General features: G+C 38.8%; 1 protein-coding gene across 6 annotated transcripts in view; it reads right to left on the bottom strand.

Annotated features, from left to right (window-relative positions):
• Positions 1-10360: 10360 nt before the first annotated feature.
• The window catches only part of rnf38 (ring finger protein 38), a 157877-nt gene continuing 152773 nt past the window's right edge, over positions 10361-15464 (bottom strand). For 5 of the 6 annotated variants that reach the window (XM_012963641.2, XM_012963652.2, XM_012963661.2 and 2 more), the window contains one exon: positions 10361-15445. In XM_012963641.2, the coding sequence (XP_012819095.2) occupies positions 15383-15445 (63 nt within the window). In that variant the 3' untranslated portion in view covers positions 10361-15382. The remainder of the gene's footprint in view (positions 15446-15464) is intronic. The other variant, NM_001030334.2, reaches the window with a different exon arrangement.

The following is a 15464-nucleotide window of genomic DNA, read 5'->3' as shown; positions in this document are numbered from 1 at the left end:
AGCAAATCAACAGGTGCTTGTGTACATATAACCTTTGGCAAGCGTACCCTGCCGATCCTGGCACCCATAAACCTTAATGTTCACTATTCAAATACCTGATGACATGCAGGGACTTCCTTCCTTCTCTGTCTCTGAGGCGCTTGATTTTAATGTTTGTTCCCACATCTGTATTATTGTATAACACAAAGGACAAGTGCTGCATATACATGTAGTATACATATACAAACATATATACGTGTACTTACACGTATACGTGTTACTCACCTGCTTCCGTGCCTCAATGTAAGGATGAAATGTTTTATTAAACGTAAATGTAAATACTTTTACATGTTAATATTTATAATTTGTAAAAGTTGTAAAATTAACTGTGTAAATATGTGCAGTGGGCTGGTTAAACACATATACAATGCTTTATGAGAAACAAAAATTAAACAAAATCAAACTTTAGAATGGTAGACATAGAAAATCCTAAAAAATGGTATTTAATGCTTACTGCTGTGAATACAGAACCACAAAGAGACATGCGTACAGAAAGCAGGCAGAATTCTCATTGGATAATTCTTTTATACTTATTGGGCCATGGTGTTTTAAATTATTTAAGTTTAGCAAAAGGATTACAAACAGGCCTGGACTGGGATTCAAAACAGGCCCTGGCATTCAAAGTACACAGACCCAGACCCAAACAGCCCCCCACAGGCCCAATAAATAGTGACTGTCTATGGCATTTTACAGCAGCACCTCTGGCATTTACCAGACTCCACAGATTGCCATTATGAAATTCAATTAATTTAAATCAAGGAATAATGAATGAAATATATGTATATGTAATATTAAATACAAAACAATTAAGGTAATGATGACCAGCAAGCAAGAGATGCCAACTCATTTAATGTTTATTGCCAATTTTAACTGTACTTAATATACTGTCATGGGAAAACATGTTTTTTTTCTTTTGTTTATTTTTAATTTGACATAGGGCTAGCCATTACCTTACTTTACCAGGTGCCCTCAGCCATGTGACATGCTCTGATAAACTTCAGGCATAGCAGCCAATCAGCAGAACAATGGGCAGGTTAACCAGATAACAGTTCCCCGACACCTCTGTAGAGGGATTCAGCTGCCTAAACTGATAGTGCCTGCATAGGCTAAGGCAGGGATCCCCAACCTTTTATACCCATGAGCCACATTCAAATGGAAAACATTTTGGAGAGCAACACAAGCATGAAAAAAGTTCCTGGAGGTGCCAATAAAAGGTATAATTTGCCCCTATGTTGACTGGAAGCCTACAGAAGGCTCTGTTTGGCAATTACACTTGGTTTTATGCAACCAAAACTTGCCTCCTAACCAGAAATTCAAAAATAAGCACCTGCTTTGAGGCCACTGGGAGCAACACCCAAAGTGTTGGCGAGCAACATGTGTCATTGCCCTAATAGCACTGCTGGTACTATCCTGAATTTTAGTGAGTGGGTAAACAAACAGACAAAACTGCCTATAAAATACACTGTGGAAAAACTTCCCCATGTGCCTCAATTAGCTTGTATAGTAAAGGATATAGACACACAATATGCACTTATAAATAATGGTATATTGACATATGAACAATGCCTCCAGATCCTAAATACATTACACAGTGAAAGGCAAAAGTAGTGGCACCCGAAATACATTAAATACAGTGAGAGACAGAGGGTAGTGGCACCCAAAATACATTAAATATAGTAAAAGCAGTGGGGATTTTTGCCCAAAATACATTAAGGGGGAGATTTATTAATGATCGTTTGTTTTTTTTTTTGTTCATGACTTGTGTTTTTTTGCTAAAAAAAAAAAAAAATAAGTGAATTCAAATTATGTTTCAAAAACTTGCATGTCTGTAATTTGTTAAGTGCAAAAAAACAAAAATGCCAATATAACAATTTGTCATCTAAAAGCTTGCAAAGTTTCTATATAAGTCATTGGGAGTTGTCCTAGGCAAAGTCAAGACATATTTTCAAACTCTAATTTTTTAAAAATTTTCAAGTTTGTAAGATTTGAGGCATTCTGGTTTTTATTCAAACAAGTTTTCCTTATTAATAAATAAGTGAGCATTCAATATGCAAGTTTATTCCATTTAGAAAAACAAACTCAAATTGACAAACTCAAAAACTGATAAATAAGCACATACAGTAAATGTTGTCAGAACTTTAGCTTTCAAATATATTAAATTCAATGAAAGACAATGATTTCTGACACCCCAGACCATTTACCCTTCCAAAAAAGCAGGTTTCCTGAAGGCTGGAGAAGATTTCAGCATTGTGGAGATCAAATTAATTCTGAAATTATTAGCATTGCTAAACATGAACAGCACCCAAGTAGGAGAAACCCTGTTTTGCTATTATGTGACTTGGGTCCTACTGATAGTATATTGAGTAGGAGAAACAATAGGTTATCTGAAAGCAGTTCTATTGTGCAGTGTTGGCACTTTCGCAAAATGCACTGAGATGGCTGCCTACGCACCAAATTACAGTTAAGAAAAATACATTTGTTGGTTCAAGAAAATGTAAATGGTAGAGTGAATTATTTGCAATGTAGACAGTGTAATTTAGAAATAAAAAGTACACAATTTAAATCATGGCATAATCCCTTTAAAATAAGTGACTTAAAACAGACCAGAGTTCTCAAAATTTAGAGCTTTAGAGAATAATTTGTTTGGTGTCGCCTTTTTTTAATTCCAAAAAAAACTCAGGCACCCCCAAGTGATTATAATAGCATACCTGATACCCCCAGGCCGGTGCTCCTGTTTGCAGAAAACTGCCCCTGCATGGAGTATTTATGCAGAAGTTCTTTGACACAATCTTTATTCCGCATCTTTCTTTTTTTTAACGGGGTGCAGACGTGTGCATGCGCACTAGACTGAAAGAGCTGGCTTTTCGTTCAGCTTTCACTCTACTGCGCATTCAGCTGCCTAAACTGGAACGAAAAAAGAAGATGGAAGTCTCAGAAGAAGATGGCGACAAGGACCTTTTGCAGAAATACCCTGGGCCGGTGCAGTTTTTAGTGAACAGGAGCACCAGCCCGGGGTATCAGATAAGTGGCTTTGTAGGACATCATTGGGTGTAAAAACTCCATATAATGTTTCCATTTTAACAACAAAGTAGTAAGAATACAGTTTACCAGTACTATGTCCATCATTTTGGTTTTATACTAAATAGGGAGATTAAACTACATTTTTGGTTGTTATTACACTGATGTTATCAGCCACCAGAATGGCAGGATATAATATTGCTTGCATGTTTGGTGCTAGAAAATGTTTTTTTTCATACTTCTAGTGATAAACACTGAACATGGAGCTGGATGTATCCAGGGTTGGACTGGGGGGTGCAGGGCCCACCGGGACGGCTGCACCGCCTCCCCCCAGTCGCATGTAAGTTTAACATGTCAGGGGAGGAACACCGTTGGCCAGGGGAGCACCAGCAAAGGTTTAGTCTGGGCCTTCGGGGCCCACAGGGTTTTTTCCCGGTGTCCCGGCGGAGCAGTCCGATAGGTGGCAGGGTTCTGTTGGAGGGCCCTCTAATATATATGGTGCGGATGACCCTGGAGAGCTGAGAGAGCAATTTTTAAAAGGGGTAGCAACCTTAAAATTAATTTACTGTATCATATAGAAAACTGTATTATAATATGGTTTTCTCATATGATTCACTATTAACTTTATTTTTTGCAGTTCTGAAATTAACATTTTATGCTGTAAGTATGTCTCCATTTTGCAATTAAAATGGCTATCCAGTTGCTAGGACAACTAGGTAGGAGATTGGAATTAAGAGTGGAAGATAAATAAGACAGAACCTCTACAGAAAGATAAGCAATAAAATAAAAAAAAAGCCTCACAGTCAGTTTTTGGTTCTGGTGTCAGTGACTTCGACTACCAGATTGCATTCAAAACTTCATTCTAGTTAGAGGCAGAATAGAAAGGCAAAAAAGTACAAAAGAATAAAGCTGTTAAGAATAGGCCAGGCTATAACATAGTAAAATTTAATCAACGTTGAATTTGCCCTTTAAGAGTCTCTCTCTCTATATTGATGGACTACAACACCCAGTATTCTTTGACTATTCATAACATATATCTGAAGTAAATAATTAAATGCTTGAAGCAATACAGGGCAACCGTAAGGGTGCTTGTGCAAGTCAGTCTTCGACTAATCCTAAACTCCTGAGCCTCAGGAGGGTGATTTTGGGTGATGAGAATGAGCATGGAGGATGGAGTTACAGGTCCACAGGGTTCCTGAAAATGTAGATTAGTAACAACAGTTCATGCTAGAACTCTAAATTTATTCTACAGAAAGCTTTACCATACCTGAAGTAAACAGCAATAGAAGCTCCTTCTGTTTAAAGGAACAGTAACATCAAAAAATTAAAGTGTTTTAAAGTAATTAAAATATAATGTACTGTTGCTCTGCAAAAAACTGGTGTTTTTGCTACAGAAAAGCTACTATATAAATAAGCTGCTGTGTAGCCATGGGGGCAGCCATTCAAGCTGGAAAAAAGGAGAAAGGGCACAGGTTACATAGCAGATAACTAGTAGATAAGCCCCATATAATGGGGGTTTATCTGTTATCTGCTAAGTAACCTGTGCCTTTTCTCCTTTGAATGGCTGCCCCCATGGCTACACAGCAGCTTACTTATATAAACTATAGTAGTCTTTCTGAGGCAAACATACCAGTTGTAGCAATGCAGGGCAACAGTACATTATATTGTTATTAATTTTATACACTTTCATTTTTTGGTGTTACTGTTCCTTTAAGATAGCAGCTGTCATTTTAGCTTGGTCTGACTTCACTGACTTCTGTGCCTGCACACTGCTCCTGGAACAGCCCAAAGCTCAGATTATACTACAGTAAGGGGAGGGGGGAGAGAGGAGCAAGCTCAGCAGACTTGTGCTGAGCCCTGAAGGACTGTTCTGAGAGCAGGAAGTCTGAATAAAAGGAGCAAAATGTGGTGTTTCTTTTTACCAAGGACTCAGAAAAGCAGTTCTGTAAGTGCTTTTGGCATCCATTCTGAAAAAGTTTACTTAGTTTTTACCTTTCCTTCTCCTATAAAAATGTCTAGATCAAGAAACTGAGCTCAACTGTGAATCTGACCGAAGTATGGAGGTCACTGTACACAATTCTGTTATTCTTCTACAGAACACTGCAACTAAATGAAATAAACATCAATATAGTATTTATATAGAATGCTTGCTCTGCTTACCTACAAAAGGAACAGTAACACCAAAAAATTAAAGTGTATAAAAGTAATTACAATAAAATGTACTGTTGCCCTGCACTGGTACAACTGGTGTGTTTGCCTCTGAAAGACTACTATAGTTTATATAAGTAAGCTGCTGTGTAGCCATGGGGGCAGCCATTCAAAGGAGAAAAGGCACAGGTTACTTAGCAGATAACAGATAAACCCCCATTACATGGGGCTTATCTACTAGTTATCTGCTATGTAACCTGTGCCTTTTCTCCTTTTTTCCAGCTTAAATGGCTGCCCCCATCGCTACACAGCAGCTTATTTATATACAGTGGAGGAAATAATTATTTGACCCCTCACTGATTTTGTAAGTTTGTCCAATGACAAAGAAATGAAAAGTCTCAGAACAGTATCATTTCAATGGTAGGTTTATTTTAACAGTGGCAGATATCACATCAAAAGGAAAATCGAAAAAATAACTTTAAATAAAAGATAGCAACTGATTTGCATATCATTGAGTGAAATAAGTTTTTGAACCCCTACCAACCATTAAGAGTTCTGGCTCCCACAGAGTGGTTAGACACTTCTACTCAATTAGTCAACCTCATTAAGGACACCTGTCTTAACTAGTCACCTGTATAAAAGACACCTGTCCACAGAATCAATCAATCAAGCAGACTCCAAACTCTCCAACATGGGAAAGACCAAAGAGCTGTCCAAGGATGTCAGAGACAAAATTGTAGACCTGCACAAGGCTGGAATGGGCTACAAAACCATTAGCAAGAAGCTGGGAGAGAAGGTGACAACTGTTGGTGCGATTGTTCGAAAATGGAAGGAGCACAAAATGACCATCAATCGACCTCGCTCTGGGGCTCCACGCAAGATCTCACCTCGTGGGGTGTCAATGATTCTGAGAAAGGTGAAAAAGCATCCTAGAACTACACGGGAGGAGTTAGTTAATGACCTCAAATTAGCAGGGACCACAGTCACCAAGAAAACCATTGGAAACACATTACACCGCAATGGATTAAAATCCTGCAGGGCTCGCAAGGTCCCCCTGCTCAAGAAGGCACATGTGCAGGCCCGTCTGAAGTTTGCCAATGAACACCTGAATGATTCTGTGAGTGACTGGGAGAAGGTGCTGTGGTCTGATGAGACCAAAATAGAGCTCTTTGGCATTAACTCAACTCGCTGTGTTTGGAGAAAGAAAAATGCTGCCTATGACCCCCAAAACACCATCCCCACCGTCAAGCATGGGGGTGGAAACATTTTGCTTTGGGGGTGTTTTTCTGCTAAGGGCACAGGACAACTTATTCGCATTAACGGGAAAATGGACGGAGCCATGTATCGTGAAATCCTGAACGACAACCTCCTTCCCTCTGCCAGGAAACTGAAAATGGGTCGTGGATGGGTGTTCCAGCACGACAATGACCCAAAACATACAGCAAAGGCAACAAAGGAGTGGCTCAAGAAGAAGCACATTAAGGTCATGGAGTGGCCTAGTCAGTCTCCGGACCTTAATCCAATAGAAAACCTATGGAGGGAGCTCAAGCTCAGAGTTGCACAGAGACAGCCTCGAAACCTTAGGGCAGGGATCCCCAACCTTTTTTACCCGTGAGCCACATTGAAATGTAAAACGAGTTGCAGAGCAACACAAGCATGAAACAAGTTCCTGGGGTGCCAAATAAGGACGGTTATTGCCTATTTGGCAGCCCCTATGTGAACTGGAAGCCTACAGGATGTTCTGTTTGGCAGTATATCTGGTTTTTATACAACCAAAACATGCCTACAAGTCAAGAATGAAAAAATATGCACCTACTTTGAGGCCACTGAGAGCAACATCCAAGGGGTTGGAGAGCAACATGTTGCTCACGAGCCACTGGTTGGGGACCACTGCCTTAGGGATTTAGAGATGATCTGCAAAGAGGAGTGGACCAACATTCCTCCTAAAATGTGCGCAAACTTGGTCATCAATTACAAGAAACGTTTGACCTCTGTGCTTGCAAACAAGGGTTTTTCCACTAAGTATTAAGTCTTTTTTTGTTAGAGGGTTCAAAAACTTATTTCACTCAATGAAATGCAAATCAGTTGCTATCTTTTATTTAAAGTTATTTTTTCGATTTTCCTTTTGATGTGATATCTGCCACTGTTAAAATAAACCTACCATTGAAATGATACTGTTCTGAGACTTTTCATTTCTTTGTCATTGGACAAACTTACAAAATCAGTGAGGGGTCAAATAATTATTTCCTCCACTGTAGTAGCTTTTCTATAGCAAAAACACCAGTTTTTTGCAGAGCAACAGCACATTTTAATTACTTTAAAACACTTACATTTTTTGATGTTACTGTTCCTTTAAATGAATGCTTGCTCATAGTGCCACATATATAGATTGGCAATTGATGGGGATGATATTAGAGCAGTGCAGAGTTTGGAAAGTACATACCGTATATACTCAAGTATAAGCAGAGTTTTTCAGCACCCCCCCCCCCCCGTGGACGGACGTGCATGCGTGCGCACGAAAGCCATGAGACAGCTATTAATTGCCCGGATATCATGTTAGAGGTGCCATTGGAAAACAGGAGTGCATAGTTCATAGTTAGAGGTGCCATGGAAACCAGGAGTGCATAGTTCTTGTTTAGGACTCTGCTGCATGTGGCAGGATCGAACCCCAAAAGACTTTCACGTCGCAGGAGATCCAGAGGTAAACCTAAGCACCAATAATCCTTATATAAGAACCGCGCAGTATAGAGACTAGTGATATGATACACTGAGTGTATAAATGTATGATACACCATGATACAATAGGAACTGCAAACAGCATAAACGTCTTGATACAATGGAAACTGCACACAGCAGAAATATGATGGGAACGCTCGCAGCATACGAGTGAAGCATACAATTTATACAATGGTAGCGCACGCAGCAGGATGGCAAGTACTTGTCACTTAGTATGGCAGCTTAGCCTTCCCAAACTTGCTTTTGTCTGCTGCTGTACCATTTTTCTTTCCCTGTACCTGTTTTCTTTCCCAGTGCTGTAACTCTTCAAGGCAGGAGGGTCAAAGGGTCCTCCATCCACCTTTCCCTAATCTGCAGCTGCCAGCATGATATATTTATGAAGAGTTCACAGGGGGTCACGCTGAGTGTCCTTTTATTATTTATTTGATTATTGAAACTTAGCAGTAGCTGCTGCATTTCCCACCCTAGGCTTATACTCGAGTCAATAAGTTTTTCCAGTTCTTAGGTAAAATGAGGTACCTCGGCTTATATTTGGATCGGCTTATACTCGAGTATATACGGTATATGCCAAATCCTAGGTGGGTAAAGTTCTGCATATGCAGGCAGCTGTTCTCACTAAAAGACTCCCACTTTTCAGCTTTGCAGACAAGTCACATTAGATTAGGTCCAGTGAGCAATCCAACATGGATCCAACACTCACTTACCTTGGTAAAGTGCTTAAAGGGATAGTGAAACTTCTTAGGTCTTACCAGATTTATATTCTTCACCGAAATGTGCCTATATGTTCTTTAAAGGAGAAGGAAAGGTAAAAACTAGAAAAGGTTATGCAAATACAGCCATAAGCACTTACACTAATGCTGCACTGAATACTCTCTTTTTTTTGTAAACATGATGTTCCTGTGTCTGACTTCCTCTCAAGAACATCCTTAATTCCTGTGGCCAGAGTCTGCGCAGTTCTCTCCTCTCTCTTGCTCCCCCCCTCCCTTAGGAATGTGTGAGCTGAGCTATAACAGCTAGACTGCAGGCAGGAAGCTACTTAAAATGGCAGCTGCTATCTTAAAAAAATGCAGAAAGCTTCTGAAGTTGTTTACTTGGTAATGGTTTCTGCAGAATAAATATAGTGTTCTAGGTGGCACTAATGTGGCAAATCTATTGGAAGTAAAATGCCAAAATGACTTTCCTTCTCTTTTAAAACAGCTTCCTTTATTTTACTTGTCTATTTAAACATGATATTGGTTGCATTTCCTTTAAGAATGTGATAGGCTCCAACACATTTTATGGTCCCTTGGGGCATATTAATCAGAGCTGACAAGAAGGAGTTGTTGGCTTATACCACATGGCCACACAGGGTCAGAGTTTACAGCTTTTTTATCACAGTTCTGGCTCTTCCTTTGATGTTCAGGTATGTGATTATTCAATAACCATCCTCTATCACACTACAAAACTCCTTTCCTACTCAGTGCCGTTTTGTTTCTATGGTGCTTTTAACAGACTCCCACTTACTTGATTATTTGTGTGTCCCTTGCCTGCCTACTTGCCTTTCCCTAACTAACAGTACCAATCTATGCTAGAACTGCTTGCAAGGTTAACACTTCAACCCCCAGTGCTGTAGTAGATTGCTAGTGTACGAAAGACAAAGTTAGGTAGGTAGGCAGTTAGGTAGGCAAGGGACCCACAATTAAAAGGTGGGGGGAAAAAAAAGAACAGCAAAGAGCAGAGCAGGAGAGGATTTTTTTTGTAGGAGAAGGTAGAAAACATTGGCAACAATAAAACAGTAGTACACTCTAGTGATGTGTGGCACTAACCCACCCACTCCTTACCCAGCAATCCACCTCTATTTATAGACCTGTGCCTAACATACTTCATCTCTGAGGTCACAAAGGAGGCAGGGGAAGTGGCTCAAAAGCTGGGTACAGTAAGGTCATGAACAGGGAGGGTCAGAAGAGCTGAGCTTGAACCACCTGTAAACGCAAATCTTATGTGAATGACAGCCCAAACCCAACCAACCCGTGGGTCCCATGGGTTTTTTTTATACTAAATATACACAAAATTGTTAGCAATAATTACTAACTTGGTCGGTTTATGTTATCAAAGAAAAGATCTCATCACAAAATTAAAAGGTGCCACTATAATTTTAAGTTCTGTGTTTTTGAGTGTGCTCATGCAATAATGGCTACCCGTTTTCAAAATAATACATGTTCTAACTTAATATTGTTTGTGCCAATATCTATATATAACTAGTAACAGCCACACAAACAACCATAGCTGTCAACTCCTCCTATTTCTTCAGGAGTTACCCGAAATAAACCACCCCCCCCCCGTCTCCTGTTACCCAAGTCATTCTCCAGGGACTTTTCATTTGCTGCTCAGGATAAAAAAAACCAATCAAGCGCTAGAACACAAAGACATAACTACAAAATGTAAGTATACATCATACATTTATTACTGAACAACCCTCTCAAATCCAAAACTGGGCACAGGGATTTAAAAAAAAAAAAAAAAACAAAACAAAAAAAAACAAAAACAAAATAAAAACAAAACAAAAAATCATTGCACTACTTAGTAAAGCATTACTAGTTACTCTCATAAAAAATGTACAAATTTTGTTAAAAATTCATCAAGCCTTCAAATGATTTGGTTACAGATATTTATAATACATTTAAAACTACATCATGTTAAATGATACATAGAGAATGAACAAAAATATGACTCCAATAAAATCTTTATGCTTTCATTGGCAAATCAGAAGAAAAAAATACATAAATAGCAATGAGGTAACTGTAAATGTACCAAGTGGGAAAACGCAGGCAACGGCTTCTTCCTGTAAGGCCTGAAGAGAAATTCCGCAGGGAGAATACTGTAACAGTGACAAAACTTAAATGAAAAAATATTAACATAATCCTGAAAATAGCAGGGGCCTTGATAAAATCACTTTTAGTCACCAAAACCACTAAATTGGAAAAAAAACCATGCAAATAAACATAAAATAACAAAACAATGCCACATATGCTGAAGCCAACAATGGGTAGGGCTTAGATGGGGCAAGAGAGGAAATCAATCAGGGGATGTGTTTCTCTGCAGGCGTGGCACTACTGCAAGCTAGGGCTACAGGCATTTTTGTAGACAATATGGCAGTAACAGCTGAGAAGTGTCCTCTTGTTCATCTACTTGTTGGCTTTTCCACAGCTGGAAGTTTGTAGTTGGTGTGAGCTGGTTTAGAACACATGCATGTGTGCTTTTTATAGATTTATCTTTATATTACACTAACCACAGGAAGCAAGTCAGCACATGTCCGCGTGTCCCATGCAAAACCAGAAACATTCTAGAAGTACCAGCCTCCAGAGTGCAACTACTTTATAAACTATGACACTTCATCCTATCTTGTAGTATTCAGGGCATAATAAGAAAGAAAGACCTGGAAGTTTGCATTTTGTTGGGGGAAGGGGACAAAACTCCAGAATGTGTGGGTACCTCAAACAATTTTTTTTTAAAAAAAACATCTTTGCATTTAGCTCAGTCTAAGCTTGAAAAAGTGCAATGCTTGCATGCTTCAATAAAGTGAATATTGAGTGTAGTAGTGTTTTTAATTCTATACAAGTTTAAAAAAAAAAATCCACACTAATATAAAAGGTTCTGTAGCATTTTAAGAGGAGTGTGCTAAAACTGTTTTGTTTGTCATGATTTTATGTCCAACGAAAAACAAGTGAAATATTAATATCCAGTGGCTGGTTTGTTTCATTATGAAGCTAAGAAACAGTAAGCATTGGTTCTCTATTTGTCTGTCACCCACTTCCAACGGACACAGATACTCTGTCTGCAGGGCAGTTTACAAAAAGAAAAAGTGTGGCGCAAATAAACAGTAAAATCATAGACAGATTGTGCTTTTTGTTTCAATCCACTGAACCCCAAGAATGGAACAGTGGCACAGAGGGCAAGCAGCATGAAGTAACAGAACAACACTTTTGGGGCACCAGGAAATAGAACAGAGCTGTGACAAGGATGATAGCATACCTGCATCAGAAGTTATAACACGAGAAATTAAAAAGGAAAACCAGGGGGGTTGGCAGCTACATTGAGCATTGCTGTTGTGTGCTGCTTGTGCTATTGCAACCAATGTGAACGCCAAGATATGAATCAAAACTCACTGCTCATTAGGAATTACACTGCAAGGATAAATAAAAAGGTGCATCTGTCGTTATCTTGAATTCATGATTATGTATTGCTTCACTAACCTGCAGAAAGGCAATGTTCAGCATTCTGGTGCTTATTAACCTAGCAGAACCCTTACAAGATTAACTGTCGGGCGTATGCTGGGTAAATTCAGTTCAAATTTTATTTTAGTACTAATAAGAAAATATGACATTAATGACAAAAGTCACCTATGACAAGACACCCGGCAGTTTTTATCAGGAAAAAAAAAAAAAAAGTTCATGATTAGCTCCAAAAGTGGCTCAGTTTAAAGGAACAGTAACACTGTAAAATGAAAGCAATTTAAAGTAATTAAAATATAATGTACTGCTGCCCTACACTGGTAAAACTGGCATGTCTGCTTCAGAAAGACTACTATAGTTTATACAAATATCCTGCTGTGTCGCCATGGGGGCAGCAATTCAAATTGGAAAAAAAATACAGGTTATATAAAAGATGACAGATAAGCTCTGTAAACACCATTGTATTCTACAGAGCTTATCAGTCATCTGCTGTGCAATTTATCCCTATTTTGTAAATAGAGTAGCTACACAACAGCTTTATTTATATATAAAACTATAGTAGTCTTATATAGTTGTCTTATTGAGGCAAACACACAACTTTTTACCAGTGCTGGTCGTAAGTACACTACTTTCTAAAGCTGCCCATTTGGGGAAGCTGCCCAACAGGTCGATCTTCCCCTATATACCCACCTGAGGTGGACAATATAGGACCAAATGATCAGATCATAAAGATGGGGAAACATTTTATTGTGTATTGGTTCAAAGCATAGGTCATAGGCCTCAAGCTGCAACATCAGGCAGGAGTGACTGCCAGCAGAGAATACGGACCCGTGCTGATGACCTGCTTAGGTTAACAGAGATAACAAACTGGCTCATTTATCAACACAGGACAGTAACCTAAGGTAACCAAAGAAATGTTAGCTCTTTTTGTTCTACCTGCATCAGCCTGGAAATGCTAAGTTGTTGCTATGGGTTATTGTCCAGATGCAATTTTGCCCAGTGTTGATTAATGGCTGGCAGTGTGTGGCTCAATGATAGAATGCTATACATACTATTACTTATGGTTTTCAAGTAAAAAAAATTGCAAGGGTCAACCAGCTGTACTGCATTGTGAATGCAATTTTGCAGCATTCAAAATGCCTTGTCTCATATGCCTTATTGCTTTCGGCATGGAGCTGTCTGCAATGTACACAAAGACTAAAGTAATAGGTTAGGTATATAATTCCTCTATACTATAAAGTACATTGACATCCCTTATTAAATACAAACAAATAGAAGAAATCAGTACTAACAATGGAATCAGAAAGCTGTCAGGGAATAATAGCCACCCCAGAGTGGCTGTTTATGAGCAGCTTAGAAATAAACAGAATACTCAGTCAACTGACTTTTTAATAAAGGATGACTTTATACTTTATCCAGTACAAATGAATTGGGACTCACTGGCAAATCTGCTATATAGACTGCCGGGACCCCTTTGCTGGGGCAGTGAGCTTTAATCATTCTCCTTCAGGTAGAATATGCAAAGCTAATGCCCAGTTGGTTGCTATTCTTTACTGAAAATGGGGTACAAACTTCTACTAAATAAGCCACACATTGTTTATATCTATCCCAACAAAAGCATTATGGATGGGCAACAAAGAAACTATTAAAGAAACAGTAACACCAAAAAATGAAAGTGTATCAAAGTAATTAAAATATAATGTAGAGTTGCCCTACACTGGTAATACTAGTGTGTTTGCTTCAGAACCCCTACTATAGTTTATACATAAAAGCAACTGCATAGCCATGGGGGCAGCCATTCAAGCTGTAAAAGGGAGAAAAAGCACAAGTTACATAGAAGATAACAGACTGGCTTTGTAAAACACCATTGTATTCTACACAGCTTATCTGTTATCTGCTATGTAACCCTATTTCAATTTTAATAACTCTCCCCATGGCTACACAGCAGATTGTCAACTAAACTATAGTAGTCTTTCTGAGGAAAAAACACAACTTATACCAGTGCAAGGCAACAGTACATTATATTTTCATTACTCGATACATTTTTGGTGTGACTGTTCCTTTAAAAATATTGCATTAGCGGTGTTCATGTTCAACTAAACCTCACTCTTTAATGTAAAAGGATTGATAAACTGAAACAATGTGAAACTAGGGTAACCTAGTGCTCAGATACAGTCATGAAAGAGAAGCAATATAACAGCTTTATGGCATATTAATTTGAGACAAACAGCTACACCCTAAAAGAAGATCTCATTAACACATCAGCTATGGAAGATTTAGGAGGATGTGACACTTGCCAACTGAAACACCCCAGAAGAGAGTTAACAAGATCAATGCGGCAAACAATAATGCTCTAAAATGTCCCTAAGAATTGTGAAGTCAGAACAAGACAAATGCACCTTTCTCCTGCAGTGAGATCCAAATCAGAACTGGTCCATAATACAAACAAGCAGTTTAATAAGGAAAGATTGGCTTCTAATCTATGAATACCCTATTAAGTGGAGGGAAGATAAAAAGAATATGAAATGCCAATTAATTGCTACACCCATAGCATTCAGTGTGCAACTGCAAACACAACAAAAGTAACCAGTGTACAGTACTAGTACTGTTTAAATAACACACACGATTATACATTGCAGCATATGTAATACTACACCCACACAATTCTCAGGACATGCTGGTATATTGTTTCTCAAGCACACAGACTCACGCTTGTGCCCAACAGTCGCACCAAGCCACAATGTCACTAACACGCAACCCATCCGTCCACACTCACAGTATCTGAAGGCTCTATAATAAGGTAGATTGCTAAACTGTTTGGAGCTACCACTGCATTTGATTTTTCTTTTTTTTTCCTTTTAAATATAAAAGCACATGCTAAAAGATCACGAACCACTGTAATCTTGCAGCAAAACACTCGGAATGATCACACAAAAACCAGGGAATGTTAGTGCACACACAAAATAAGCTAAGGTATATAAAAAAATAATAATAATCTTTGGAGTCCCAATCACACTGTTAGTAGAACAATCCCATAATTGTGAAGACTAATCAGAAGCTTTATAATTGATTAAATCACACAGTGCAAAAAGAGGTCCATTGACCCTTTTGTGAAAAGAGTAGGCTGGAAGCCACGTGGGTTCAGTTCAATGGATAGTTGGTGTGTGCGCATACATAAACACACACACGTGACTAGGAACAGCCAAGCTTTAATTGTGCTCTGAGATTGGTCATTCGGAATCACGATGTACTTCTGAAGCATCTGCCCGACAAATTGGGCAAGTACGATTTGCCTGCAAAACACAGAGAAAC

The sequence above is a fragment of the Xenopus tropicalis genome, chromosome 1 (assembly GCF_000004195.4).
Source record: "Xenopus tropicalis strain Nigerian chromosome 1, UCB_Xtro_10.0, whole genome shotgun sequence".
Classification (NCBI taxonomy): domain Eukaryota; kingdom Metazoa; phylum Chordata; class Amphibia; order Anura; family Pipidae; genus Xenopus; species Xenopus tropicalis.
This window is presented reverse-complemented; position numbering and strand designations above follow the sequence as displayed.